Raw genomic sequence first — 27,838 nt, 5'->3', positions numbered from 1 at the left:
AATGGTGTACCAATTTGCTTGCATCCTCAGTTAGAGCTTTACCGTGTCAATGAAGAAACATGCATTGGTGTAGTTTCAACCAGTGTTGGGTGTAATGCATTACCAAGTAATTACTGTAATTCAATTGATGTCTATCTTTGTATTGTTCAGCTGGTTGAGGTTGATTTGAAATTTAGAAAGCAATTAGTAATAATAAATAATGCAATACTTTTTAGAAAGAGTAATTAGTACAGTAATTTAATTACACTGTTGAATATGTAATTAGAAGCTATTAATTAGTTACTGTTTTAAGGTAACTTACCAACACATGCTCAGCATCTATACCAGCAGGGGCTAACTGGACCATGCTAACTAGCCAAATTGGTCCAGACGTACCTTTTTGAGTTTATTTGGATCTTTGGTTTTCAGAGGGTTTTAAGGAGCGTTCACATTTACCGTTGCTCTGTGAAATCCATTTCAATAGTAATGAAATCCATTTGAATCCATTGAAATGCATTTCAATCATGATACAATTTTGGATGTTTTTCACAAGAGCAGAAAAGTTTCCCATGCAGGTTTTATTAGTCATGTGAAATCGTTGCGTTGACCAACTGTGTGTGGTGACTTGTGTGTGAGCTGTGCTTTATGCATTGCTATACTGCTGACAGTGTCCCTTTTTTACCATTTCGTCAAAGTTTTGCTCATTTGAGCGCACGTTTAGACTGGAATCCTGCACTGATGGGTTAAAGAAACACCTTCAGACTTTTATTAGCCATGCTGTAAATTCATCAGAACAGCTTTGTTGAATGTTTCACACGTATGCAAAAAATATGTAAAAATCCACCATGTTGAATGAGGAAACAGATTCGTGAGTCTATTTAAAATCGAAGTGGGGTTTATACCTGCTCAGGAATGTGGAGCTTGTGAATTCTGAAAGGCTAATGTTTCACCAGTGGTTTTTCACTATACTTGGGTTCATTTATAAGCTATTTTCTCAACGTCATGACAGGACGAGCACTACGAGGATGAGGAGGAAGGGGGGGAGGATGGCATCCTCGATTCGAGTTTCGGCAGGAGGAATGTGGAAGTGTACGATTTGCCCGAGAGCGAAGAAATGTTCCTGCCGTCAAACATGGATGGCGCTCAACTAACGTTCAGATTTAAAGAGGTAACAGACTTTTCATTGCTTTTCATTTCACTTATCTATAATAGATTGCCTTTAATGATTTCCGTGTGTATTCTGTTTTAATGTCAGCTCCAGATAAAACACACTATTGCAGAAGCCGAAGTAGATGAACTGAAAGAGAGAGTAAGAACTTCTGAACCTTCTTATCCATTTATATCCAACATACAGCAGTCCCCGTGTGTTTTAACTGATCAGGTTCTGTTGATGCTGTAGTTGAGAGAGTCGTCAGAGGAGCGTGCGGCGTGGGAAGAGAGGGAAGCTCAGTTAGAGAGGAGCGTTCAGGAGAACTCGGAGAGAATCGCTCAGATGGAGAAGAACTGGCTGGAGGCTCAGGATCTCTGTAAGAGCATTAACGAACAGCTCAATGACACGCAGAGCCAATATGAAGCTCTGGATATAAAATACAGCAAAGCCAAGAAACTGCTCAAGGACTATCAGCAGAAGTGAGTGATGACGTCAGAAATAAGCTTTCCATTAGTGAAGATTTAATTGTATGCAATAACTGTATGTCTTCAAAACTCTCAGTAAAGTCTGCAGTTTGCATGGACTTGTTTTTGTATTTTTTTGGTATGTAGGTCTAATATATGCACTGATCAAGAAAGCACTTACATACATTGCACTTTTCAGTTTTATTCCTATATTCTGAGTGTTTTTACAGAGGGGTGTCTTCATGTGTCATTTATCCGATTTATATAACATTTTATTCTTAAAACATGCTGATAAAAACTGATTTTTACTGATTTATGGAGTGATGAAAGATAAAAAAAAATCAAGATTTTGAATCTGTCTTCATCCAGTGTTCAGATTTCTGCTCTGAAAATGTATGCACAATTTGTGCATATTTAATGAGATTGTGAATTATTTGCATATCTAAACATCCCATTGCAGGAATTAGAAACAAACCTTCTGATTGGCTGGTTGTGTGTGTTGCAGAGAGGCGGAGTATGAGCAGAGAGAGGAGGACTTAAGGAGAACTCTGGAAGAGAGAGAGGCTGAATATAAAATACAGATAGAGGATCTGCAGCGCAGGGTGAGAATTAACAAACCTCATTTGAATTGGACTCGCACACATACATCTTTCATGTTCTCTGATTCCTGCATATCAATCTGTCTCTGTGTAGCTGGCGAAGCTTGAGTCTGCTCATCATGAGCCTCCACTGTCAGGCAGTAAGTCAGCAGATTCGATTCTGCTGGGTAAGTCAACGATCTCAATGCTTTTCAATGGCTGTCTAAATCCAAGAATGATTAATGTGATTGTGAGATCATGCTGAGCCCAGACTGAAGTTATTAGACAATGGGCTAGTGTTCATATTTATTGCATAATTATACCGACAATAACTAAATATGCCTGCATCAAGCATGCATCCTGTTTTGTCCATCTGTGCAAACTAAAAAATTGTTTATTCTACTACAATATGCGCATGAAAGTTTCTGTAACTGTACTAAAATTTCTGTTTCTGTAACTGTACAAAGTACAACTCTTGTTGTAACCAAAATTGAAAAAAAAAAAAAAAAATCATGGTTGGTCTGAGATGGCCATTCAAATCAAAGTAGACAGGCATTACTGTTCAAGGTCATTCAAGGTCAATTTTATTTTAGAATAACATGATTTCAGGCCAAGGTGCTACACAGTGGACAATAACAAAATAACAATCAAACACAAGAGTTTTAAAATTAACATCTGAATCTATAAGAAAAATAGACCAAATATTAAATGAAAACCCAATGAAATTATGAATGAAGTAAGCTAATATAGCCAAGTTATGAGCAGGTCTGAGAGAAAGGGTCATTTTCAAGCATGATTTAAAAGCAGGTAGTTAAGTCTCCAGAAGGAGTGTTATCCATCGTCAGTAGTGTAGAGGTGAACAGTGTTCACATAGGAGTCTCTTTCAAACCAAGCAGATTTCTGCTGGGACTACAGTGAGTTCACTTGACCCTGAGCAGTAATTCATTTAACTGAAGTGCTTTCAAAGGATCTCTCAGTCAGTTCCCCATGAATTGTTGTCCAGGAGCGGACTGGAGTGAGGTGGTTCCTGAGACGCAGCGTTTGGACACCAGCGCCCATCGTGCAAAGGCCCAGCTGTCCCAGAGAAACAAACGACAGCCGCCGTCCCGCAGTAAACTCAAAGAGACGCTCAGCTCCCCAGCGAGAAGCCCACAGGTCACACAGAGCTCGAGAAATCCACGGGCAATTGACTGCTGTAAAAAAATCCAAAACCTCCAACTGTCTTGTCTGTTTTCAGGGTGATGATGAGAGTCAGTCTGTGTGTCCCGAGTCTCCTCCGCCTCATAGGAGATCGTTCCAGGAGAGTTTGTCCCTGCCGGTCGCCATATCTTCTCCTGCTAACCACCCGAAAGATGAAGGTTCTGTTACGAGCAGCAGCCAATCAGTGCAGAGGGATCCTCAAGACCCCGCCCTCTCCTCCCCTAAAGACTCCTCCCCCTCCAGCTTCCTACGGAATGTAAAGAAGAGAGAGTCCAAAGGCAAGGGCAAAGAGGTCAAAGGTAACAAGCTGGATTTAGGATCCCAGTAGAAGGGTGCTTTTTACAATAGACGTAATCTCCGCAACAGCAATGGGATTAAAAAAACTTGTTGTTTATCAGGTATTCGGACTATCAATCATAATTTAGAGTCTATATAACAAATCTGAAATTTATAGTATTGCCTGGTAAGTGTAACAAACTACAGGCTAATAATCAGTAGTAATTTGGCAAAATAATTGTTTTAGATGTTTTTTTGTAAATATTTACTTTAAAGCGTTAAAGCATGAAAAATCTTAAGTAAAACACATGCCAAGAACCGCGTCTACTGATAGTGCAAACAATACTGATGGCATTTATTTGCATATCCCAACTGTGTTTCCTGACATAATTCACTAAAGAAATGTTAAAAAAGCACAAACGTGACTCAGTTTGGATGGGACGATATGCATCCAAACTATGGCTGAAGCGGAGAAGTTTCTTATATTTGCTGCCATAATCACTTGAAAATGAAGTGCTATGAATCCATGTTAGCCTGGCCACCAGATGTGTGTCAGTGTTTGTGTTCTGATATAATTATTTTCTTTATTTCAGAAGAGTCTAATGATGCAGCCGGAAAAGCCAAAAGAAGATTCCCAGATTTCGGGTAAGTGCAAAATTCTCCACCTTTAGCATTTTACAGCATAAGTAAATGAGCATCTGAGTTGTTGAGTTCTTATTGTAAGTTCATTTTGGATTGTGGTGTTGTTTTATTGAATGCATTTTCTGATAGTGGTTTAAGGAAATCAGGAGGCAAGGGGAAGAAACTAAGCAAAGAAGCTAAGAGGGCGTCAATGGACAGCAGGTACACACTCACAAACATAGACCGTGAAGGTGATAGGACAATTTTACACTTCCTCTTTTAATGTGGATCCAAATCTGTTTGACATTAGTTGTCAGTGTGAAAGTGGTTTTCCAAAATCTGGTCCTCTGTTAGGAACCACATATGTACTCCTGTGTACTTTTAACTATTGGTTAGTGCAAAACAGGCTAAACAAACAAAAAAAAGTTGGCATCAGAATGCATTTCTCATTGCTTTCTGTACACAGACCTTGCAGTTTCACTCCCCGTGTCTCAATGTGTTGTGTTGTAGGGGTTCAGCGGAGTTACTGGAGGAGTCAAGGGCCCAAGTCTCCCCTTCAGAGTCCATGACCTCCATCCCCACCTGCATGCCCTTCTCCTGGTTTGGAGAGAAAGACAAAGAGCGCTCGTCCAGCAGTCTCCCACACACCACTGCAGACGCCAGCATACACAGCCACAGCTCCAAAAACAAGGTGACAACCACTGCTCTCTCTCTCTCTCTCAGAGCACTTCTGCTCCACGATTGATCCTCTTGCCAGAACTATTATAGATCTTCAAAACATAATGACCATGAATTGACTTTCATGCATGAGTATGTATGACTACAGCTTTTTTTATAAAACAGTTATCTTAATATGTGGAATGTGAAATCTCATCATTTATATTACTCTTAATATCTTTACCCTGGCAGTTGTAGAGCGAAATATGAATATTTGGCACTTTCCACAAATAGGGCTATATGAGCTGTTTTCTCTCTCTTTTTTGTTTATTTTTAGCAGTAAACATTTAAAGAAGCAAACAAATCTAACAAAAGTGATTAAATTAAGACATTCGATGCTTAAAACTAGATAGTATCTATTCTAAATGAATCACATGTTACGTAATAGTTCAGTTTTAATGCTTCTCACAATAAAAACATGCGCTTTAAAAAAAGTCAAGGGACATTAAATTACATGGTATTCATTAAAAATGTCAATGTACACTACTTGTTCAAAAGTTCGGGGTCAGGAAGATTATTTTTTATGTTTTTGCAATAAGTCTGTTATGTTTACCAAGGCTGCCATTCATTTGATCAAAAATAAAGTAATATTGTGAAATATTACACTTTAAATAACTGTTTTCTACTGTAATATATGATTAAAATGTAATTTCTTCCTGTGATCAAAGCTGTATTTCCAGCATCATTCCTCCAGTCTTCAGTGTCACATGATCCTTCAGAAATCATTCTGATATACGGATTTACTGCTTTAGACACATTTCTGATTATTGCCAATGTTACAAACCAGTTTCTTCTTTGAAAAAAGAAAAAGTTCAAAAGAACAGTGTTTGTATATAATTGTAATAATTTATTATTATTACTAACAGTTTAAATTGTTAAAGTCATTTTTTTATTAATTTAATGCATCCTTGCTGAATAAAAGTATATAGTAAAAAAATAAGAAATAAAATCTGACGGATCCCGAAGTTTTGAACAGTAGTATATGTGCGGACGACTTATCTAGTGCTGATCATTTCTAGTTAAACTGAGTCAAATGGAAGAACAAACCAGCTTTCTGCCAAGCACACGACAAAACTAAATAATAAACACTACAAACATTGGACATCAAGCTGGACTTACTTTAGTGTGTTTGTAATTGTGAGTTGCTAAGGAGGAAGTGGCGTGGAAATGCTCTGGGCTGAAGCCTGCATCCATACGGTTGTGATCATTCATTAGGCTTGAGCGGAACAGACTGGGAAAATGAATCCAGCAGCTCTTTGTTTCTCTCTGTTTCATCAGCTCCAGCTGAAGCGTGTTTGGTAAAGCTTTCAGACAGTGATGTCATGTTATTAACACCTTTTCCCAAACAGACAAACCTCTCCTGGTCTTCTCTGTTCAGTCGCTCCTTAGATTTGGTACAGTATATTTTCTCTTATAAACGCTCATAGATGTCAAATTTCATCTAGCAATGTAGTGAAACTCTAGATGAATATTAAACCTAATATGTTGAGCTTTAATATATTTGTAGAATCACATTAGTTTTGTTGAATGCAGTGCACTAGATGCATGATGCTGATTTGAGCAAGTGATGTTTATTTTATTTTATTTTTTTCAGACTTTTATTGTCAAATCAAGATGTAGATGCATTACACCGCTTGTCTGGTTTAGTCAACACAGTCTCATGGCAATTCATAACTATTTTACATAACTGTTATCTCATTCGTATGTTTTTGTACAATCTACTTCTACTCCAGTGATGGTTGGGTTTATGGGTGGACCTTCATGCTTGCTTTTAAAAAAAAAAAAAAAATCATACTATTTTTTTTTTTGTTTTTTTACATCATACAAATTCATATAAAATGTCCACCTCATAAAATAGTTATGTATTCATGTGAGATCGGGTTGGGTTTAGTATGTGTATTTGTCTTGTGCTGTTACAGTGTGTTGTAGTTGTAGGTAGGTGGTGGTTGATCGATAGGAGTTATAAATACCCAATATAATGCAATATTAATAGTAATGGCTTGACAATGTTAATTACACTATTGTAATTTATCTTCATTTTGATGAACCGATTTCAACAGCTCAATCTTATTTGAGTGTTGATTATTATAAAAAAAAAATTGCAATTGAATTTTTATATTTTGGACATATTATATATTTGGATTTAATATTCTAGTAATGTACTATGGAATTCCGTTTCCGCCACTGAATAATAAATAAAACAAGGAAATTGCGACTTTTTATCTCACAATTAAGACGTTTATTCTCAGGATAAAAATAAATCTGTTCATATATTGCAATTCTGACTTAACAAAATGAAATTGCAAGTTATAAACTCAAAATTCTGAGTTTTTTTTCTTGTAATTGGAAGTTTATATCTCGCACTTCTGACATTATAACTAGTAATTCTGACTTTATAACTCAGAATTCTGACTTTATAACTCGGAATTCTGACTTTTTAACTCAAAATTTTTACTTTATAACTAATTTTATAACTAACTTTATAATCTAATTTTATATCACACAGTTTTGACTTTATAACTTGCAATTCTAATTTTATAACTTGAAATTCTGACTTTATAACTTGCAATTCTGACATTCTAACTCCAAATTTTGACTTTAACTTACAATTGCAAATTTATATCATGCAATTCTGACTTTATAACTCGCAATTGCGAGTTTATCACACAATTCTGACTTTATAACTCGCAATTGCGAGTTTATCACACAATTCTGACTTTATAACTCGGAATTCTGGCTTTATAACTCGCAATTGCAACATTTTTTATAACTCGCAATTGCAAAAATTTTTATAACGCAATTCTGACTTTATATAATGCAATTCTGACTTTATATCATGCAATTCTGACATTATAACTTGCAATTCTGACATTATAACTCGCAATTGTGTTTATAACTCGCAATTCTGACATAACTAACAATTTTGACTGAATTCGCAATTGCAAGTTATAATACATAGGGGTGTAAGAAAATATCGATACATGTGAGTATCGCGATATTTTGTTTGGCAATACTGTATCGATTCTCAAAAACAGAATATCGATATATTAAAAAAAAAAATCATACTAGATTCATGGTACTTATTTCATTTTGAATTTACATTTTGGCACAAAATGTTCGCTGCTAGTAATGGAGGATGAAAGAATTGTCCCAGTTCATGTCGGTGTATAAATCTGAAGTTTGCCATCATTTGGACTTTTATGGGGATGATGCGCAGCCATAGAGGGGAGGGTCGCCCTGCAGCTGCAGCTTTCTCTCATTGTGGGGGCATTTTGTGCAGTTGGTGCGGTGCTTGCGTCGTGGTTTTGGTGATACCACGTGGAACTTAAATACAAACTAAAAAACCTGTGAAATCCAAGTGGAAAGGTAATAAGATTTGTATTTATTTTATTGTTTTACAATGGTTTGGTTTTCTTTAGGAATAATGTAAGCACTTGTAAACTTAAACGGTGAACCTTTAAGCAGGGTCTAAAAATATGTATGGTATTTTTATAGAATACATTTTATATGTATTATACGTTTAAATAAAGTATCCTGCAAGCACTTTAATTTAACACCCTTTACTCGTACTGCAGAAAAAGTAGTTCAATAAGGTTAAAATGTTACAGGGACTGATTATTTCAAATGCAGATCTCACTGTGTTCTGGTTAAATTTTTTTTACATTTATTTATTGCTAAGGTTTGCATATGGTGGTGTGTTCTTAATTACAGCTTTCCTAAAAATATACCCAATTCCTAAAATAAGAAATATCCCAATATATCGCCTTGCTTACAGTATCGCAATGTATTGCTACATATCGTATCACAACCCCTGTATCGTGATACAGTATGTACCGTATCGCCAGATTTTTGGCAATACACAGCCCTAATAATATCATGCAATTCTGACTTTACAACTCACAATTCTGACTTTATTACTTGCAATTGCGAGTTATAAAGTCAGAATTGCGAGATATGAACTTCCAATTCTGAGAAAAAAAAGTCTGAATTGTGAGATAAAAAGTCATAATTACCTTGTTTTATTTGTTATTTAGTGGCGGAAATGGGCTTCCATAATATACCAACTGATCATTTGGTTGGGAGATTTTTCCTTAACTTTACATGTACTGTAGCTGATACTGTATTTAACCAAATGAATCGAGATCAAAATCGGATCGAATCAAGCTTGTGAATCAGAATCAAAGTGATTCATGAAATCTGTGTAAAATCCAGTGTCTACCTTTAAATAACTAATATTCCTTATAACTCAAAATATTTGAAAACAGATCATGTCTGCTTGCAGAAGATTACCCAAATGTTTGTTGATTGATAAGTCTGGTCAGTGTATCGGTCTGACACTTCAAGTAGTATTTCTATTCCTTTTGAAGGACTGTTGATATTGTAACACTCGCCGACAGATTCTTTTGGGGTAAATCGCTGAAACTCCCCCAGTTTTCATGTTTGGGTAACAAATCCCGCTCTCTGTGCCCCTTTCAGACTTTGTCAGTGCTAGATGATTCGAACCCCAGCAGTCCAACTTCCGACTTTTCTGGGCTGGTGGTGGAGCCCAACCTGTCGGGCCGCTCTCATACATTAACCTTCTCCTCAAGCGAGGTGAGTGCAGATCAGACATGACGCTCTCACCGTCGTTCGTTTGTATGGGTTTCCTGTGGCCATCATGAAGGTCAAGTATTGTCTTGTGCCTCCGGCCCCTTCGCTCGTGTAGTTCCTGTGTTATTTTTAGCTCGAAGCACTGCGTGTGTGTGTGTGTGTGCTGATGGCATTCCCCGTTTGTTTTCCTGTGGCTGCTCTCAGTAGTATTTGTTTTGCATGACTGAGAGGATCTGGTGCTTTCATAATGTTGTGTCAGATAACATTCAGAAGTTCTGTGCACAGAAATCATGCATTCACCTTCATTATATTCTACAGTAATCAAAAAGTACCATGGTATTAATATGTTCTACATTTCTAGGAGCATGAGATTCACCTGGCTGCTATATATGTGTGTGTATTAGATTCTGGATGATGAGGAGCCTTGCTCTGGAGGGAAGGAGTATCACTGGCAGAACCGTCCCATCTCTGATTGGACATCCCAGCAGGTGTGTCATTGGCTGATGGGTATGAACATGGATCAGTACACACCTGAGTTCAGCACACAGGCCATCGATGGACAGCAGCTCCTCAATCTGGACAGTGACAGACTCAAGGTGAGCAAGCGGGATGTGCTCTCACAGATGTATATTTTTGGAAGAGAACTGACATCGAGGCATTAGTGCCACCTTAAATGCATCGGTTTGTATTGTAATTAAAAATATCTTTATTGTGGTTCATTTTGAATACTTGGATATTACAGTGGCTCTTTTTAAAAGATGGATATGATTCTATGATTAAAGCTTTGTGATAAAAAAAATAACGTATAAACTGTTTTGTATACACTGAAACCTATGGAAACCCGTTTCTGCCACTGAATAAATTTTTTTTTAAAAAGATTATCGTTTTTTTTTTTAAGAATTGTGATATAAACTCACAGACGCGAGTTATGAGTCAGTTGAGATAAAAACTCGCAATTCTGATTTTTTTTCTCATAATTATTTATATCGCACTTCTGAGAAAAAAAGTCAGAATTGTCAGACAGAAAATCGTAATTACCTTTTTTATTTTTTTATCCAGTGGTGGAAATGGGCTTCCAAAGAAACTGGCACGAATCATCATTTGGATGACTTTTTTTTTTATTCAAAAAAATGTTTCATGCACCAATTTACAATAGAAAAATCATTCATAAAGTGTCTTTATGAATGATTCGGCAACTGCAATCACACATTTCAGAAAATGCAACTCTTTTGAGATCACTGCAACATTTAAGATGTCGTGTAATTGTATTTTGTCATCTGCTGACAATGTATTGAAATGCTCTCCACAGGCTCTGGGCGTTTCCAGTCAGAGTGACCGAGCCACAATCAAGAAGAAACTGAAGGAGATGAAGAAAGCACAAGAGAAGATGGAGAAACAGCGAGAAAAGCGTGAGAAGGAGGCCAGACGCAGCGGACGTCTGCCAGCCAGCACTGACTCGTTGTGCTGATGATCTTCAGTTTCTTCATCTTTACACTTTATTTCTCCACACACTCCAGCTCCTCCCACACGTATGAGCCGCTCTAGAGGAGTCACTTTGAATGAATTCGGTCAGTAACTCGTTAATAACAGTCAGGCGGTCATCCGGAAACACTAATGAAGCTGCTTACAAGACAACATTCACTCTCTCCAGTTCAGTCTGTGCAGCACAAACATGAGCAGAATGTACATGCTCATCTGCAGGAAAGTGTTTACAGACCGGACCTGTCTTTGGGAGTTTGGGGCCTTCACTGTTAAAAAAACTCATGTTTTTAAAATCAGTATTTTGTTTTTCTTTTAGTAAAATCTCTCAACATCATTAAAACAAGATAAAAGTTCTTGCATAAGAAGAGCTCAATTACATATTCAGACAGATTCAGACAGATCAGAGAATGTAAAAAAAAAATTGGTTAGATGTTAATTTTTGTTGTTTTTGCTACAAGCTTAAATTCCCAGTGAACAAATTGCATTTAATTCAAGATACATCTGAAACAAATCTTTATCTATATTCTTCTCAAGTAATTGCGTTTTAAGGATTTTTTTTTTACTGGAAAACAAGACAAAATACTAATATTTTTGCAGTGTTCGGTGTAATAAGTGAGAGATTTTTTTTTTTTACTTTTGGATTAGCTTAAAAAGTAAATATAGCGGTCCAATTTATAGCAGACCAAAACTTTTATTAGTTTTAATTGTATTTTATATCGAATCACTGCAGGGGACATTAAAACAAATTTGCAAAGGGATATATAAATATTTAGATGCCTATTTTACCACGTCTAACAACAGCGAATAGTGCTTTTAAAAAGATTTCTTCTTGTATTTTAGGAGTACTTCTGGCCCGTGGTGCTAAGCGGGTCATTTTGCTGGATCCTTGTACAGTTGAGTGATATTAATTGAGCACTATATTTTTACTGAAACAAAGGGGAACATGGTTTATAAATGTACAAATGAGATATTTTATACATAACTATTAGCATAGCTTTAAGGAAGAGACATTAACGTTTGTACACATTTTCTACTAAGTAGAATAGCTTGTTGGTCAGAACCATTTGGATAATTCTGAAAAGCAGAGTGAAACTCGAAGTGAAAGGTGTTTGTACATCTCGTTAGTTGTTTTTATTTGGACGGTTACTGCTTTTATATTATAGATATGGTTACAAAAAATACAAAATTGTTGCAGAATGTAGTGTAGTTTTATTAGTGGCCATGGCCCATATTGTGACAGAGGGTGTAATGAATCTAAGTCCTGATTATCATCTGATTTAAGATTCGTTTTTGTTTTTAAAGAGACGCCACTTGTGCTCATGTCATTGTGATTCTGTGTCTGTGGTTATATTTTTCTAACTTGTGAAATAGATGATTTTGAACAGACAAAAATCAAGCTTTCTATCTGGTACAAATAAATGCTTTCACCTTTTGACTGTTTTTTTTCCCTTCATTCCAAAATGCGGTTCCCTTCACAGCAGAACTAATTTCAAAAGGTAAAAGTGGATAAAGTCTGTTCAGTAACAGCTTAATGACCTATTAAAAAGCAGAAGATTCAGATCTGCACACTAGTGATGGGCGCTTCTACTTCGTGAATCATTTGCTTCATGTCTGTGAATCTGCCAGTCACGTGATTTCAGGAAACGGGCCTACGTTACGTCATCGGTGTGAACATTTTGTTTGATTTAATCTGATCTCGGATCAGTTTTATACATTTGCAGATATTTTTAATGACATTTGTATAAAAGGATTAGTAGTTAATAGCCTCTTATAGCCAAGCCCTGTAAATGATAAAATAACACGTACAGAAACTTAATATTTAATGGTATTTGATTTTTTTTTATTAGCATTTTTAGTAGAATGTGGTTGTGTTGGTTCGAGCGCTTCAATTTCGAATTTTCGTAAAGGTTCTTTTCTCCCGCCACTACTGTACACCAACGTTCGAATGCCACTGCATTGGAAAACACATTCTACTCCCCACAAACCTCAAATAATAGAAAAACACTTTAAAATAAAATAAAAATTCATTTTGATACTTCGTGGAACTGTAAATGTACGTAAACGAGGCGTATCTTTGGTTACTATGGAAGGAAAAAAACACAAAAACACTTGTTATTGCACAAGTGACTCAAGAAAAGAAGTCCAAGCACATGCAGAAAAGCGCCTTGACTGAGTCTGCAGTTACAGTCTGTGTCCAGTAGATGTACTGATGTACTGCTAAGTGCTTTATTGGAACAGGACGAGTTTCAAACTACTACTCTTTAACAGTTTCAAACTGGTCAAAAGAAGCAGACAGTTCATAAGTACATGCATTTTTTTTTTTTTTGTAATTTAAGTGCCTGAAATGTTAATTACTTAGTTGAAGCTGAACATTTTCTAGTGGTGTCAAGCGTTTAACGCTTTCAAACTCTTCACACTACCTTCTTAGAAAAGAAAAAAATAACTGCACATGGAGTGTACGCCAGTTATGCTGGTGTATATATTATAGCCCACAACTGTGTGACACACAAGCTTGATTTCCCAAATCACAAAATGTCAGTTTAAAGCAAAAATGATCAACACTTCAGTCTGTCTCGTGATGACAGACAAATAAATACTGGATTACACATCCAAATTTAAGATTATTAGGTCCCACTGGATCACACTCAAAATACAGCAGAAGGACAACAGCCTAAATTGTCTATCTGGGGATGTGATGGCACCTGTGCTAACACTGGTAACATCTGGTACAGTTCAAAACTTTCTCATTAGAACACACTAGAAACATTATATATGCTCTTTGATATATTCCTCTGAGCCCCAGTCTGTTTTGTTCCTCTCTCCTGACCTACAGAGGGGTGGACAGATGAAGGTAAGACGCTTGATTTGGTCGGCTGAAGTATAGAGGAACACATTCATGACACAAGCTTTGAGATCAGACTAGAAGCTGCGGAAGGTGGTCATGTCCTTGGGCTCTTTGCTGGGGACACACCAGTCATCGGCTTCGTGGATGGTGTTATAATGTTTCCAGGCTGATTTATTGTAAACGGGAAGCCTCTCGATGGACTCAGTGGATAAAGCCTTTAGGGATAAAAAAATAAATTAAAAATGAAAAAAAAAACACCATTTTACACCACCATTCAAGTAAAGTTTGAGGTTAGTAAGAGTTTGGTGTTTTTTGAAATAAGCCTTTTTTTGCACCAAGGCTGCATTTATTTGATACTGTCAAAATAAAAATATTCTAAAATATGTTTACAATTTATAATAACTGCTTTCTATAATAATATACCGTACTTGAAAATGTAATTTATTCCTGTGAAGCAAAGCTGAATATTCAGCATCATTACTCCAGTCTTCAGTGTCACATGATCCTTTTAATTTGCTGCTCGAGAAACATTTCTGATTATTATCAATGTTGAAAAGAGTTGCTCGGCTTCGTATTTTTGTTTCATATCCAAAAGCATTAAATTAAGTCTGTTTTAGAACCATTTAGATTTTTTTGCATTGGGAGGCACATTTAATATTTTTGTTTTGTTGTTTTTAATCATATTTTTCCACATTACTGTTAAAAGAGTGCAAAAATATATATATATAAAAAACACTATTCGAATTTAACTAATTATCTTTGCTGGCCAGGGAATCCAGGAGAAATCCTAAGCACACAAACTAAAAGCCAGTTACAACTAAATGCACTAGGTGGCGCTGTGGAGCACGTTGACAAGTCGATTGTATTTGATCACAGAATGTAGTCACTTGCCTTGTGAAGAATAATAATTATATTTTGGACATTCGACTATAGGCACGAGATTACGTCAATGCAAAAAAAACTGAAATGTACTAAAATAGAATAACATTTTTTAATGCAAATAATTATAAGAAGATGATATTGTTTTGGGGGGATGAAAACCAGGGGTTATATTTAGGGTTATGGTTACTCACTCGGATATAAATGACAGCATCTGTGCCGTATCCCTCCATAGAGTACAGCTTCAGGTCTCCTTGGAAATATCTGGCGTAAAGTCTGGAGATGGGCAGCCCATAACCAAAACCAGCCTGAGACCAACACACACACACACACACACACACATACAAACACCATCAACATGGCAGAGATATACTGTGCATATTGTGGGTGCTTAAACAGGTCAGGACAGGAAATTTGTGTTTCAAAACAACATGCATGTCATTTTTACTGACAGACAAGTTGAAACTTAAGGAAATTAATGTAGAGAAAGACAGAGAGAATGAGATCAAGAAATGCAGGCTCCAACTTGCTCCATTGTTTGTCTGAGCACGTAAGCCAATCACTAAGCCACAGCTACTACAACTCTTCAGTTCTAACCATTATAAAAAATGAAACTGAAAGAAAGTGGTGAGTTGCAGACAGTACGTTTCAGATTTAAGAGAGGTCACACACTGACCAGAGGAGTGGCTCGAGACGTGTCCATCTGAGGACGAGGTGCAGTGGAGTATGTGTACGTAAACAACCTGTCAATCTTCCTCAGCGGGACTCCGCCTCCGCGATCACTGACCTATCACAGAACAACACCATTCACATCAAACACGCTTTTATCGTTTAATAGTGAGGTCTGTCCGGTCTGTCCATACCTTCACGGTCAGGTCCTCATGGCCCAGGACGATCTGCACATGCACCGGGGGATACTCCATGCTATCTTCATGAAGCTCCATGGTTGCACGCATGGCATTCTGCAGGAGTCACACAACATATTTATAGCTCAGCAAGCTGCTGCTCCCCTAAAAGAGCAAAACCATTTAATGTGCGTCACGTGACACAAAATCATGCATGATCCAATCCTGAATATTTACACTTTACTCAGAACTTATGTCAGATGTGCTCTACAGATGAGTGAGACTGAAGTACAGCACCTTAAAGAGCTCAAACACCATGTGGTACAGATGAGACGGCACATACACCACAGCCATGGAATTATCAGGTCCTTTAACTGTGGAGGAGACACATACAAACAGCACTCACACTTCCATACATGAGCAATGCTGATGGTTAACTAATTATTCATTCAGTCACGTGACTGCAGGAAAATGTGCGTGCAGCGAGAAGTTACCATTAAATTCTTCCAGCATTAACTCAGGTGAGTTCATGTAATATCGGTCACAAAGGTTACGGGCATTTTCATACGCATCTGAAATACAGTAACAGGACAAAGTTTAAATAGTGAACAGGAAAACTGATTTTTTTATAGATTGTAAAGTAGCCTCAAGGCAGAGAAGTTGCTGTTGTTATTCCAGTGTGTTTGCCAGAGTATTGCTTCACGGTTTCTAATGTACTTTGGGTGGCAGTATGCATTCATATCATATTTCACTGCAACAGAAAAAATCCTAGCTCCACTGTCATGACTAGGGGTGTTCATTTTAACCAGTTAACTGATCGTTAAGAAACCTAACCGATTAATACAATCAGTTTAACGGTTTAAAAAGTATTTGATTTATTTTCAATAATTGATAAAAATATTTAAAAAGGTTTGCTGCATGGTTCAAATATGCTACGCATATAAAAAATGTTTTGTTTTTTAGAGAGAAAATAAAAAAATACATGGCGTAGCCTATTAATAAAGTTATTTATTTTATTTCATACAAAATCAAATGTTTCCGTATTCGCGATGTATTTTAATGACAAATTATTATTTATTATGGCCTACTTCACTCGCGTTCCAATATCCACGTAAAACAAAATGTTTTGCACAACATCACACTTAACAGCACAGATTTTATTACATGGAGTAGTGTGTTTTTTCCCCATGTGTTTGACTGACTGTATTTTATTATGATAATGAACAGGCTGCATTGTCAGCATAGCAAAGCTGAACTGTGAGTGTCACTGGAGTTTTCCTTCTAACATTGGAAGCAACTTCTCCTTTAAGTCATAAAGATAATCGGAATTGTAAACAGTTTGCCTTTATTTGTTTACATTCACAATAAAAACAAATCTTTGTGTGTAAAATAAGCCTAAAGAAAAATAGGATGGCGGGTTTCTGCCGTCTGTTTCCTTTCGCGCAGCACAAAAATTAACTCTGCGTTTTCCATTCATTTTCATAATTTATTATTCAAGTAAAAATATATCTCTCGTATAGGCCTATTTATTCACTATATATAGCCTAGCTTTATCATGGTTTTCTCTGCACGCAGAATAATCTTGTCGGTTAACGGTTAATAATCGGATAAAGAGCACCGGTTGTCGGTTAGGAAAACTAACCAAAATGAACATCCCTAGTAATAACTGTAATGCTAGAAAATAAAAATGCATAATCATGGTAGCATTTGCTATAATAAATGTAACTTATCCTGATATAAACATTATCTTTCTATGCCATCTGAAAATAATCTATGCCATCTGAAATAACAAAGATATGTATATATATACACATTTACATTTAATCATTTAGCAGATGCTTTTATCCAAAGCGACTTACAAATGAGAACAATAGAAGCAGTCAGGTCAACAAGAGAACAGCAACAGTATACAAGTGCCATGACAAGTCTCAGTTAGTCCAGTACAGAATGCATAGCCAGTTTTTTTTATAAATGAAAAAACAAGAAAAGAAGGAAAAGTGCTAGTATTAGTTGGTTAAGTGCTGGCGAAAAAGAGGAGTCTTTAGATGTTTCTTGAAAATGAGTAAAGACTCAGTTGTACGAACTGAGATTGGGAGGTCATTCCACCAGTTGGGCACAGTCCAGTAGAAGGACTGTGAGAGTGATTTTGAACTTCTTTGGGATGGCATCACAAGGCAACGTTCACTTGCAGTGCGCAAACTTCTGGAGGGCACATAAGATTTAACCAGTGAGTTTAGGTATGTAGGTGCCGTGCCAGTGGTCATCTTGTAGGCAAGCATCAGTACCTTGAATTTAATGCGAGCGGCTACTGGTAGCCAGTGTAACCTGATGAGGAGAGGAGTAACGTGAGCTTTTTTTGGCTCATTGAAGACAACCCTCGCTGCTGCATTCTGGATCAATTGCAGAGGCTTGACAGTACATGCAGGAAGAAGAGCATTACAATAGTCCAGTCTGGAGAGAACAAGAGCTTGGACAAGAAGTTGGGTGGCTTGCTCTGACAGGAAGGGTATAATCTTCCTAATGCTGTATAAGGCAAAAATCTGCAGGACCGGGTCATTGTAGCAATATGGTCTGTGAAGCTTAACTGATGATCCATCACAACTCATACGTTTCTGGCTGTCCTTGAAGGAGTAATGGTTGTTGAACCCAGCTTTATAGAGAAGTTGTGATGAAGCAATGGGTTAGCTGGTATCACCAGGAGTTCTGTCTTCGTAAGGTTAAGCTGAAGGTGATGGTCATTCATCCAGCTAGAAATGTCACTCAGACAGGCTGAAATGCGAGCAGCTACCGTCGGGTCATGTGGTTGGAATGAGAAGTAGAGTTGGGTGTCATCAGCGTAGCAGTGATAAGGAAAGCCATGCTTCTGAATGACAGATCCTAATGAAGTCATGTAGATTGAGAAGAGAAGTGGTCCAAGTACTGAGCCTTGAGGAACCCCAGTAGCAAGGTGTTGTGACTTCGAAATATCACCCCTCCAAGACACACTGAAGGATCTGTCAGAGAGGTAGGACTTAACCCACAGGAGTGCTGTTCCAGAGATGCCCATCTTTCTGAGGGTGGACAGGAGAATCTGGTCCAGGTCCAGTAAGAGGAGTACTGAGGATTTTGAAGCTGCTCTTGCTAGTCGCAGGGCTTCAGTAACCGAGAGTAGAGCAGTCTCAGTTGAGTGGTCGCTTTTGAAGCCAGATTGGTTGCTGTCCAGGAGGTTGTTCTGTACAAGGAACATAGAAAGCTGGTTGAACACAGCTCGCTCAAGTGTCTTTGCAATGAATGGAAGAAGGGATACCGGTCTGTAGTTTTCAAGGAGCGCTGGATTTAGAGATGGTTTCTTGAGCAGAGGGCTTACCCGAGCCTGCTTAAATGCTGAGGGAAATGTTCCAGAGTGAAGAGAGGAGTTGATAACGTGAGTAAGCGAAGGTATGACTGAAGAAGAGATCGCTTGAAGGAGGTGAATGGGGATCGGATCAAGTGGGCAAGTAGTAAGATGATTGGACAGGAGAAGTTTGGATACATCTCTGAGAGTGGGGAGGAGGATGAGAAAGAGTGTGCTTCGGTCATTGTGAAGTTGTCCTCAGTCTGCGGTGTGGAGAATTGGTCACTGAACATTTACAACTTCAAAAAAAAAAAAATATATATATATATATATATATATATATATACATACACACACACACACATATATATATATACATATATATACATACACACACACACACATACAGTTGCAATCATAATTATTGAACCCCCTTGACCTGCAAGACATTATGCTGCAGAGAACAACATTTTATGAAAACAATTTAACAAAGGCATCAGTAAAGTATTAGAGAAAGTTTGTTAATACACTTTTGAGTGATTCTGAGAATGGAACATTGATGAATCATGATGAAATTCATATTGGCTCTAAATATTTATGTTCAAGATTATTCAACCCCCTTTGTGCAAAATCTTTTATTCTTTAAAATCAGCAATAAACGTTGTCTGTAAGTGTTTAGAAGCTTCTGTCACCTCTCTACTACAGTCTTGGCCCATTCCTCACCTGAAAAAGCTTTCAGATCACTGATAATCTTTGGTTTTCACAATGCCACTGCTTTCTTCAAATTCAACCAGATATTTCCAATGAGAATTAAGCCTGGAGACTGAACAGGTCACTCAAGTACATTCTATGACTGATCACTGAACCAAGCAGAAGTAGATTTGGATGTGTACTTTGGTATGAATGACCTGCAGGAAAGTCCATTGATCATCAGCTTCAGTCTTTGCACCAAAGGCATCACAATTCTTGTCAAAATGGCCTGACACTTTAAAGAATCCATGATGTCCTTTATACAGTCATGATTTCCACTTCCTTCTACAGTAAAGAAACCCCATAACAGGACTGATCCACCTCCAAGTTTGATGATGGAGATGGTGTTCTTCTGCTTATGAGCTTTGCCTGTTTTGCAGCAGACATACCGCTGATCCATGGGTCCAAAAAGTTCCAGTTTGGTCACATCACTCCATAAAACATTCCTCCAGAGCTCCACAGGTCCACACAAATGAATTTTATCAAGTTCAAGTCTGCCTTTTGTTCTTCTTGATCAAGAGTGGTATTTATCAAGATGTCTCAACATGAAGGCCACACTTGTCTAGTGTTCTTCTTACAAACTACATTGAAATGGTTTTCCTTCTTTCATCGGGTCATCTTGCAAGTCTTTGGCTGTACATTGCAGGTTTTTCTCAGTTGCTCTGATTAAACATTTTATCATATTGTGCTTTTTCTTCAACACCCTCAAATATTTTCTGGTAAAACACACTTTAAGCTATGGAATAAGGCTGAGAGCTGTGTCTCTAGGAACCTTCAATGTCTTGGAAATCATCATATAGCCTTAGCCTTTCTAAAGTAATACAATATTTATTCTCTTTAGCTTTTGTGAGATCTCTGTTGACATTTTTGCTACTCAACTTCAACACATGCATGGGCTAACTGTATGTATTTCTAAAAGGCTTGATTGCGTTTTGAGACCGTTTTATTCCCCACCATCCAAATAAGTGATTTAAAAACAGAAATTTTGAATAGGGGTTGAATAATTATGACATGGCAGTATTATTAAAATATCTTATAACTCAAAAATATTACATTATATATTGACAATTTCACTTTTAATATGCCAGTGAACTATTATAGATGCATTTTTTATTTTATCCTGGATCTTCAGAAAAGCTTGTATTTGTAAAGTACTGCAGTCTCTGAGGGGTTGAGTAATTTTGATTGCAACTGTATATATATATATTAGTGCTGTCAACGTTAACGCGTTAACGGATGCGATTAATTTTTGTCTGGTTTAACGTGTCAAAATATTTAACGCAATTAACGCAGCATCCGTATTTTCTGCCATCCGTTGGCTAGCTTTACATTATATGATCACGCTCTTATTCATTTAAATGCTTTTAAACATTTCAAGCGCGGCAAGACAAAAGAGAATGTGCTGTCTGTGAATGCCCTTATGTGACACATACACACGTACACACACACACACACACGCACACACACACACACACACACACGCACACACAATGCATAGACAGGGCGCCAGAATCCAGTTCTCTTAAGCGCTTAAACTAACAATAAACATCCCAAAGTGCCAGTTTTGTCGTTTATCATCATAAGAGCAATCTTAAATGATTTATATAAAGTCTAAAATGAACAAAAAGAGTTGTGAGAGAATGAGGCGAGATCCATAGACAGTATATAAATGGTGAGATCCGCGTGTCTGTCTGCTCTTAAAGGGACAGCAGCCAATAAAGCTTCCTGTCAGTAAAGTTAAAGAACAAAGGGAACAGAGAAAATGACTCGCTGCTCTTGACTAAATAACTTTTGTAGCTTTAATAAGGATTAACTGTTTAATTTATAGTTTATGCAGTGCAGACTGCATATAACTTTGATAACTTTATTAAATTTCTGTATATTTCCTAACTGTTAAGACAGGAAGGGCAGGAGTAAACATGACATTTATTATGGGTTTATGTTAGCATTGTTTTAAGTTTACTTAAATTAAAAACTGTTATATTTTTGAAGCCTAATAATAAATGTAAAAAAATTAAAAAAAAATCAGTAGCTGGCCTTCATTCATAAAAAGATGCCATTTAAACAAGTATTTAAAAAATACTGTATGTTGTTTCTACATTAATTTGATTAACTGTGAAATTATTACATTAAAAAATATATTAAAAATGTACAAAAACATTTCTTTTTTTATTGCGATTAATCACAGAAAAAATGTGTGATTAATCTAGTTAAAGTTTTTAATCGATTGACAGCACTAATATATATATATATATATTAGGGGTGTAACGGTTCACAAAATTCACGGTTCAGTTCGATACGATACACTGGTGTCACGGTTCGGTTCGGTACGTTTTAGATACAGCAAAAAGAAAAAATTGACAGATAAATTTCCTTGATTTTTAAAAAATGTTTTATTTATTAAAACACAGTATGTTTTTTTTTTTTTTTTTTTTCATTGAAGAATGATGGAGCTATTCTTCACCTATCTTCTATGGTGTTTTCTTAGCAGCATACTGTATAAAACAAAAACAGCTCCTTATAAAAAAAAATGAAAATGTTATATTATTGTAGTAGTTATGAACAAATACAAAGATGTAACTTTTTATATGGAACTCTATAACTCTTTATATTTATAATGTGTGTGCTTTTACTCAATTGGTTCTCTATAGGGCTTATGTTTTTTGGAACAAAGCAGGAATTACGGTCTGTCTGAAATGGGTTCGTGAAGGAATATTGTAACGGGGTTCAATTACATTAAGCATGTTCTTAAAACCTACGTTTCCCACTACAGAGTAAGGCGCTCGCTCACTCAGTACGCGCTGACCAGAAATAGAAGATCCTCCAATAACCAACAGGTCTTGTGTTTGGGTGCACTTTGGATTCCCTGTAAGCTATAATGGTGATGATAGAATCAATGGTAAATAGTAAGGTCTCATATCCGCGGCTATAACGTAAATGTAGCCTACCAATCGCCGTGGTGATGTCTTTTGCCCTGTTTGAATCCGTTGGAAATGTCTGTCTAAATGCTGCGGGGATAGTTTGTTGCGTGTATGTTTCTCCTTTTTTTCGTCTTTTCCCAGATACTGACACACTAAGGTGATGTCGGCGTAAATGAGTTGACATGTTTCAAGTATTCCCGCTGGTGTTTTTTTTTTTTTTTTTGTATTCCCGCTGGTGTACCCTAGATGCGACATATCGTTGTTTTTTTATCCACCACTCTCTTGCCATCACCATTACAGCTTACAGGGAATCCAAAGTGCACCCAAACACCAGACCTGTTGGTTATTGGAGGATCTTCTATTTCTGGTCTGTTAAATGCATTGGCCATTTTGCACCGAGCCTTCAGCGTGTATTACTGAGTGAGCGAGCGCCTGACTGAGTAGCCTAACATAAACATATAAGTTGGTGTTTTTTTTCTTCTTCGGGGTGTCAGGGGCGTTGCCTGTTACGTCGTTTGGGTTATTGGGCTACCTTGTTGAACGCATATTATATTTCACAAATTTTTTTTATTTTCCAAATATAATTAATTAGTCCAACGAACCGTTCGGTCCATAATGCGTACCCCGTACCGTACCGAAAGCCTCGTACCGAATGGTTCAATACGAATACGCGTATCGTTACACCCCTAATATATATATATATATCTTTATTAATTATATTATTTAAAATCCCATGCTACGTGTACTGTGTTAACCTAACTGAGATAGCACTGTTATAGCACTTATATATCATTGCTCTTTTTGATTGCTTCCACTGTCCTCATTTGTAAGTCACTTTGGATAAAAGCATCTGCTAAAGGACTAATTGTTTAATACTTCATTTAGCATTTGATGTAACAAACTGAATTTAATTTATGCTGATTAATATATATATATATATATATATATATATATATATATATATATTAATAATCTGAGAATTGAGATGTTTGAGGGAACATTTTCTTAACTGTCATTACCCCACTAATAAAACCTTGCATTACTGCTACGTGTTAATAAGACAGATAGATCACAGTCACCTTTCACGACATCAGTGACACAGCAGCTGGGGTCAATGCTGCCGATCTGTTTGGGATGAGCAGGATTGTCACGTATCTTTCCCCCAAACAGAAGAGCTGGAAACACACAGACATTATGTCATCGACATGCAATCCTCTCACCGCTGGAGGAACAACACAGCTCCATGTGTACTGGCTCAGAAATCCAGGCCACTGATGGCTGTGAGGCATGTAAACATGTCAGCCGCTGCTGCTAAACCTACAATACATGAGTGAACATTCCAGAAGCCCTTGCATTTACAGCAGACTTCACACTTCTGCGGGCCATAACAGAGCCCATTATAAAGCACTAGTAGGTGTGTGTGTGTGTGTGTGTGTGTGTGTCTCACTGTGCTGGTTCAGGAGCATCCTGATGGAGATCCTGCTCATGTAGAACCGGTCCAGGAAGTACTGGATGTTCTGGCTGGTGATGGGGTCGGTCCCGTAGGTCTCCTTGTATTCCACCACCCCTTGAGCCATGGTGGGCACCACATCATTGTGACGGTTCCTGATCTTGATCACAGCATCTGTGAAGCTACAACAATAGCGTGTGTGTGTGTGTGTGTGTGTGTGTGTGTTAGCACAGGTAGCACTGGAAGATAGAGGTCTTCATGGATCGAGACTCAAAGTGTGTTTCAGGTGTTTGGGATCATTTTAAATAATTGCAGTTTTACCAAATAGACCAGATTTATTTTAAAATATGCCAACATTTAATTTTCATTTGGAGTATTTGGCAATATTTAATTATGTGAAACAAACATATCAATCATTTAATATTATTTTAATCGCTAAACCACCAAACTCTAACTTTATGCAGGTGTGTGAAATAGCAACTTAATGACACGTTTCCATATTAATATTGTAAAAAATATATATTATAATAATAATAATACATTTATATTTTAGTGTTTTATTACGTCGGCATTAAATGACAGAAAACTAGTTAATGCTGCTTGCATGAGTGTTTCAAATACAGTGATTGCATATTTGACATCTTTCTTCTGACCAGCATTTAATAAAAAAATAAATAAAAAAAAATGGAAATATATTTTATAAAAAATTTATTTAAAGTTTTACTTTTAAGGGTTTTTTTGTGCAATGACAATTTGTAAACCTAGCAAAGTTTTTTAGATTTTCATATTCAAAGACTATACTGTGTGCATAATACCATGGTGTCAAATTACAAAAAAAACTGGTTAACCTTTTGGATTTTTCCAGAAGCAATGAATGAAGGAGTGCCAGCATACCTAGCATCTTTCTCTCTTCTTACCAACTTAATCAAGCTCTCTAATCTTATTAAAAAAATTGTTTTACATATTTGTATCTATATTATCTTCCCCACTATAGATGTTTACCCAACTATTAGGATTTCTGCTTCTGATAACCCTGGAAATCTAAAGAAGACCTCTTACTCTTGTTTGAGCATTTCATCATCAACATCCCTGTCCTTGAACTCCAGTATATCCTGAAAGCTTTGCATGTACCTGCAGAGACGAGACACAAGCACAGTTTAGACAGGTCTCGCATCAGAAGAACAAGACACACATCCACACACTGACCAGCTCTGCACCAGACGCACTGAAGGGGTCCTCAGGAGATTATCAGGCAATAAATCGATCTCTTTCATGATATTCGCCAGCCTGACAGGCAGCTCCTGTCTTAGAAACGTGAATGACGTTTTCACACATGCGTTCTCTGAACCTAGAGACAAATACACACAGAGAGAGACAGAAAACATCAGCTTTGGTACACACACTGATTCGATCCAGCTCACAAAACAACATATACATGGCATTATAGTAAATTCATAAATTCATGAAAATACTGGTAGTTCATGTTAATATCAAGTGCATTAACTACTGTTAAAAGCATTAGTAAATGCTGATGAAGTATTGTTCATGTGATACTGAAGTTAACTAAATGCACCTTCCAGTAAAGCTGTCCTCGTATTGAATCTTGTGCATTATATTTCCGGACTCACCGAAGTCTATGAACTGTTTCATCGAGAGAGGAGAAGGAGAGAATCTGGAGTAGAAGTCGATTTGTTTGGCCACGGATGCAGCGTTCATCAGAGTCCTGAAGATCCTCATGTTGGAGGCTTTAATTCTTTAGAAAATCCCCCCAAAAAATGGAGCTCGTATGCTCTTGTCCCAAACACAATCAGCAGTAAACCGCGCAGTTCTCTCTCGAAGTATGACTCTGAATGACAGTCATGATAACCAGCGCTGTCTGGAAAACGCAGGTTCACTTTTCTGTATCAGACTCTGTAATGATTATTATATGCATGACATCGCCCTGAACATGCAGGTGATCCCGGAGTAGTGCGTGACGGGTGTGAAGACCGATAACACTCCTCCGGCGTTTGTGTGTGTGTGTGTGCTCATGTGATAGACAGCATCACTTAACACTGGGCCTCTCGCCGCATGTAAAGCGCACATTCCCACAAACAGCACACTGTCCTTAAAAATAGCCTCTAGACCACAGCGGCTGAGCTCCGAGGACGGCAGAGGCTGAGAAAAGCCCTAATCTCTGACCTGTTTCCCTGCTTGATTATCAAACCGATTGGCCAGGTTGCTGTAAACAAATTAATGCTGCACTAAAGTAGATGTTTCTGTGCGTCAGATAGCAGCCACTCTGTTTTACTTCCGCATTACGTGCGTATTTGGGTCACGTGGCCATATGTGGCGTTGCACTTAATCGCCTACGACACTGTGACGTAACCGCTCTAGCTGGAGGCAAAACATGAGGCAGAACTCATAGCAGGTGCGCTAAAAGTTTGAGATTTTGACTTAAAAATGTCTTCTTGTTGTGTTTTTGGCTGCCAGATTAGAAGGAACAGCACTTTTGTTTCAAAACGTTTCGGTTACTGTCGTAACCTCGGTTCCCTGAGAGACGGGAACGAGACATGGCGTTAACGCCTTGGGGGACTCCCTTCCTTCCTAACCTACCTGAAATCCTATTGCACAACGCCAGTGAAGTTGCAACTCTCACTGGGCAATGCCAGCAAAGACGGCAAACGAGGGCGGGGCCTCGCCACTATATATTGTGCCGTGTTGGCGGCATAACCTCAGAATCTTCCGACTGAGTAGACAGTACAGCAGATCCGAGCAGTGAACACGGCGGCCCTCATTCCCGTCTCTCAGGAAACCGAGGTTACGACAGTAACCGGAGATGTTCCCTCTCGAGAACGGTCTCTCGACATGGCGTTAACGCCTTGGGGACTGTATAGAACAACGCCGTGGGGACAGCGAATAAAAAGGCTCAGCCTCGGCAGAGCAACCATAAATAATTCTTGTATACACTAAAATTAATCCCCAGCCAATCAGATACGACCATGCGTCATGACTCAAAGGGATTGGATATAGATTCCTGTGTGGGGATCCAATCAGGTTACTTAAAAATCATGTCTGACGACAGATGTCTGAGAGAGACGCAGCCCCATCGCTATACAAATATGACACAGTCCTGTGAACTCACATACAAGCGTATAGCAAAACAGTGCAACAACCATTAGAAGGAAATGCCGGGCACACATAGGGAATGACCGTATGAGATGTTACAGTCTGAACCTCTCCCTACAGGTCCTGGTCGAAACCACCAGCGCCGTAAAACGGCTAGTGATTGCAGGAAGAACCACGGGTCGTACTCACCGATAGGACCTGTGAGGCTAATGACTGCACGTCCAAGTTGTAGAATCTGACGAAGGTATTTTGCGAAGACCATCCAGCCGCCATACAAATATCTTTGATAGAAACTCCCTTAGTCCACGCCCACGAGGAGGCGACAGCCTGGCGCTGCCTCCGAAGCATACAAAATGCTGCCCGGATTGCCGAAACGCAGCCGTGCGGTTGACATAGAGTCGTAAAGCCCTCACCGGACACAACACCTGACTCGGGGTGTCGTCCAATGAAGTCTCTGATTCTGGAGAGAAGGCAGAAAGAGCCACCACTTGCGCTCTAAATGGTCTCAAGAGCGATTTAGGCATATAGCCAAATTTTGGCTTGAGCGTGACGTTACAATCACCTGGTCCAAACTGCATACAGTCCGCATTCACAGAGAGCGCTTGCAAATCCCCCACGCGCTTGCACGAAGCAAGGGCGAGCAGCAGCGCGGTTTTAAGCGTGAGCTCCT

General features: G+C 37.9%; 2 protein-coding genes across 4 annotated transcripts in view; one reads left to right on the top strand and one right to left on the bottom strand.

Annotated features, from left to right (window-relative positions):
- ppp1r9ala (protein phosphatase 1 regulatory subunit 9A-like A) overlaps window positions 1-11,244 on the top strand; it is a 35,744-nt gene extending 24,500 nt beyond the window's left edge. The window contains exons 6-19 of one of the 3 annotated variants that reach the window (XM_059561421.1): window positions 989-1,147; window positions 1,235-1,288; window positions 1,379-1,608; window positions 2,099-2,195; window positions 2,287-2,359; window positions 3,175-3,326; window positions 3,409-3,670; window positions 4,241-4,292; window positions 4,419-4,490; window positions 4,779-4,959; window positions 6,335-6,379; window positions 9,462-9,578; window positions 9,980-10,171; window positions 10,885-11,244. In XM_059561421.1, the coding sequence (XP_059417404.1) occupies window positions 989-1,147; window positions 1,235-1,288; window positions 1,379-1,608; window positions 2,099-2,195; window positions 2,287-2,359; window positions 3,175-3,326; window positions 3,409-3,670; window positions 4,241-4,292; window positions 4,419-4,490; window positions 4,779-4,959; window positions 6,335-6,379; window positions 9,462-9,578; window positions 9,980-10,171; window positions 10,885-11,043 (1,845 nt within the window). In that variant the 3' untranslated portion in view covers window positions 11,044-11,244. The remainder of the gene's footprint in view (window positions 1-988; window positions 1,148-1,234; window positions 1,289-1,378; window positions 1,609-2,098; window positions 2,196-2,286; window positions 2,360-3,174; window positions 3,327-3,408; window positions 3,671-4,240; window positions 4,293-4,418; window positions 4,491-4,778; window positions 4,960-6,334; window positions 6,380-9,461; window positions 9,579-9,979; window positions 10,172-10,884) is intronic. The other 2 variants (XM_059561422.1, XM_059561423.1) reach the window with 2 other exon arrangements.
- A 2,556-nt stretch (window positions 11,245-13,800) lies between these two features.
- On the bottom strand, window positions 13,801-26,345 carry pdk1 (pyruvate dehydrogenase kinase, isozyme 1). Its single transcript, XM_059561411.1, has 11 exons — window positions 25,689-26,345; window positions 25,267-25,408; window positions 25,120-25,191; window positions 24,058-24,242; window positions 23,690-23,785; window positions 16,121-16,198; window positions 15,924-16,000; window positions 15,645-15,743; window positions 15,458-15,568; window positions 14,976-15,089; window positions 13,801-14,117 (listed from the first exon to the last, which is right to left on the bottom strand). Exons 1-11 carry the CDS (start codon window positions 25,795-25,797, stop codon window positions 13,977-13,979), a joined length of 1,224 nt encoding a protein of 407 aa, XP_059417394.1. The 5' UTR covers window positions 25,798-26,345; the 3' UTR covers window positions 13,801-13,976.
- Between the last annotated feature and the right edge of the window lie 1,493 nt (window positions 26,346-27,838).

Source organism: Carassius carassius, chromosome 11, assembly GCF_963082965.1.
Source record: "Carassius carassius chromosome 11, fCarCar2.1, whole genome shotgun sequence".
In the NCBI taxonomy this organism is placed as follows: domain Eukaryota; kingdom Metazoa; phylum Chordata; class Actinopteri; order Cypriniformes; family Cyprinidae; genus Carassius; species Carassius carassius.
The sequence above is the reverse complement of the archived record's forward strand: the minus strand, read 5'-3'. Positions and strand labels throughout refer to the sequence as shown.